Source organism: Montipora capricornis, chromosome 10 (assembly GCF_036669925.1).
Source record: "Montipora capricornis isolate CH-2021 chromosome 10, ASM3666992v2, whole genome shotgun sequence".
Taxonomy (NCBI): domain Eukaryota; kingdom Metazoa; phylum Cnidaria; class Anthozoa; order Scleractinia; family Acroporidae; genus Montipora; species Montipora capricornis.
The window spans coordinates 631,067-633,566 of NC_090892.1; the positions used below are offsets into that span (position 1 = coordinate 631,067).

Consider the following 2,500-nt stretch of genomic DNA (forward strand, 5'->3'; position numbering starts at 1 on the left):
GCAAGGCTTGTATACTACCAAAACCACCGATCTGTGGAATGGGCCCGAATTATTAAGTCACTGCAAGCAAAACTTGGAATTGGCAAATCACACAAGACGGGATATAAAAATTAAATGCGAGCTCATGTTCATAGACAAGAAGTCACCTGATGACAGGAAAACAACCTTAGGAACTGGGGATCAGAGGTTACTGCTTGCTAAAACATTTAAATTTACATGTATGCTAAAATATCACTAATTCAGTTTAACAGCACATTTCAAATCTTACCTGAATAAGCTCCTTTAACCGCGCATTGCTCAGCTTTACATTTGCACGCTGGAAAAATGCCCTTAGCTCCTTCATACCAATAAAAAGTGGCTGTTCTACAGGGCTGAAAACAAAGTGATGTAACATGTATATTAAATCTAAGAAGCTCATTACCTTAAACTCACAAATTCCCCATCACCATTTTAAACCCTGCATACTTATCTCGCATATGGCAGATTTTTCATATAATACTTAATTTTCATTTAAATTACAAACACAACTCCCGCAGTACAATGAACCTGAATTCTGCAAAGAACTGTCTACAAGTCATATTCAAAAAATGAAGGGAAGGTTATCAAAAGAAAACTGTGATTGTTTGTGTTTGTCCATCTCTTTCATTTTTATATTTATCTAGTAAATTTATTCTTGCCTAAGAAGCTAAAGGACAGTTCACTGCATAACTGAGCATTTATTGCTCAAAATAAATGTAAACCACAACTGTAAATTACACAAGTCACAATAACGTGTTACTTTTATCAGCCACAAACAATAAAAAATATTGTTAATTATTACTTATAAATAATAATTATCATTATCATTTCAAAGTAACAAAATGTACAATATACCTACAGTGTGCCGCATCATATAATGTTCAGTAAAATGCCAAAGGATTTTTACCAGCATTTGGCAAGAAAAATTCTTGAATTACCGGTAGTCAAGAAAAGGAAGGGGTCTTAACATTAATTTTGAAAAGTTCTTGTAGAACACTACAAAAAATCTCAAAATTAAAATTATATAAGTATGAAATAGCCCAGTTTCATGGGTTTGTTTGTCACATTGCATCCAACACCCTTGGATATGAGCATTTACGGTAGTTGCTTATGGAGAACCTAACCCCCTAAAATATGCAAAAAATTTACATGCAGATCTTTGGCTTGAACCTTTCAGCCTTCACATATACTTTGTGACTTTATAGTATTTTATTTACTGCTTGTCCTTTTTATAAAATAATGTGACAGGAATAATTTTTTAAATTGTGACAGTGGTCAGTTGGCAGATAGACTTCTTAAAAGCAACTCTGGGCTAATCGTGCTGGGGAAATGTTTTTCTTATACCTTTAACTATCTTTAATGCTCCATTATAGTCGGGCAACAAGTGTAGTCCCATGGGAATTTTAGGCTGAAAGCACACAACCGATAATGATTGTGTTGAAGGGACCTTAAAAAACATGAAAAATTTTGGTGGCACTTTTGTAACTTGCACCGAGTGGTTTTGTGGAGATTTTTAAAATGATGTAGCATGGAAACGAGGCTCTGGCATTAAAACGGCCATAACTTTCCATTATTTTTACCAAATAACACCAAGTGATTAAGCTGATGTTCTATCATTTAAGCTATCCCCAGTTACAATACCATGCAGGATGAAAACAAGGGTCTAAAAATACAAATTATAGCAATACATAGATATTTCTATATTTGGGTCTGTGTGGCATATCACCTTTATAATAATATTTATATAGCACCTATCCAAAAATCTGCTCCAGACATACAACACTAGCAAAAACAATGAGGTAAACCAAGAGCTTAGGTTGGCACCGGATGGCGCTGTACAGTCCACACCTTGATACTATTTAACATTTACAATAACTTTAAATAATATCAGTATAACTTCAACCTTACATGGACAACAAAACTGAACACTACAATATGAAATTAACAATGTGCACAATGGCCGCTGATTCAGGTGAGCTCATCCGCCCTTTGACAGGTCTTTTTTTATTCCTGCTGGTTGTCACTCCTCCCTGTTCACCACTGAAGAAGCTGGTGGGAGAGCCAGTTTAGATGTCAACCACCTGTCCATGTGGTAGGTAGTACTTGTTACATGTACATGTTGCCAGTAGCAGGTTCCAACCTAACCTGACTTATATCAGCATCTCAGCATACAGTAACAAAAAGGTTGTAGTTCTCGTGTAAGCTGTCTAGTTATCACTTACATCACTCTCATAATCTAAATTGTCATCGGCTTCTTCATCTTCATCATCTACCAGGTTATCACACGTCATCCATATGTGGTGAGTAGCTGTTCAAGTCAGTGCAGTTGAGTTGGACTTTCCAACAACTGCACCTATGAGATGAACATCAGCTTTTTGTGTAACCACACTTAACCAACTGGGTGACGGCTGCTGGTGAAGGAGGTAGTAACGTCATGTCTGTTACTCACTTTTTGTCTTCTTACTTCGAGCCAAAGGCTTCT

The 2,500-nt window shown here is 36.2% G+C and overlaps 1 protein-coding gene across 1 annotated transcript in view; it reads right to left on the reverse strand.

Annotated features, from left to right (window-relative positions):
* LOC138022139 (1-phosphatidylinositol 4,5-bisphosphate phosphodiesterase gamma-1-like) overlaps positions 1-2,500 on the reverse strand; it is an 81,172-nt gene that overhangs the window by 58,976 nt on the left and 19,696 nt on the right. The window contains exon 5 of the mRNA XM_068869169.1: positions 269-371. Coding sequence (XP_068725270.1) covers positions 269-371 — 103 coding nt within the window. The remainder of the gene's footprint in view (positions 1-268; positions 372-2,500) is intronic.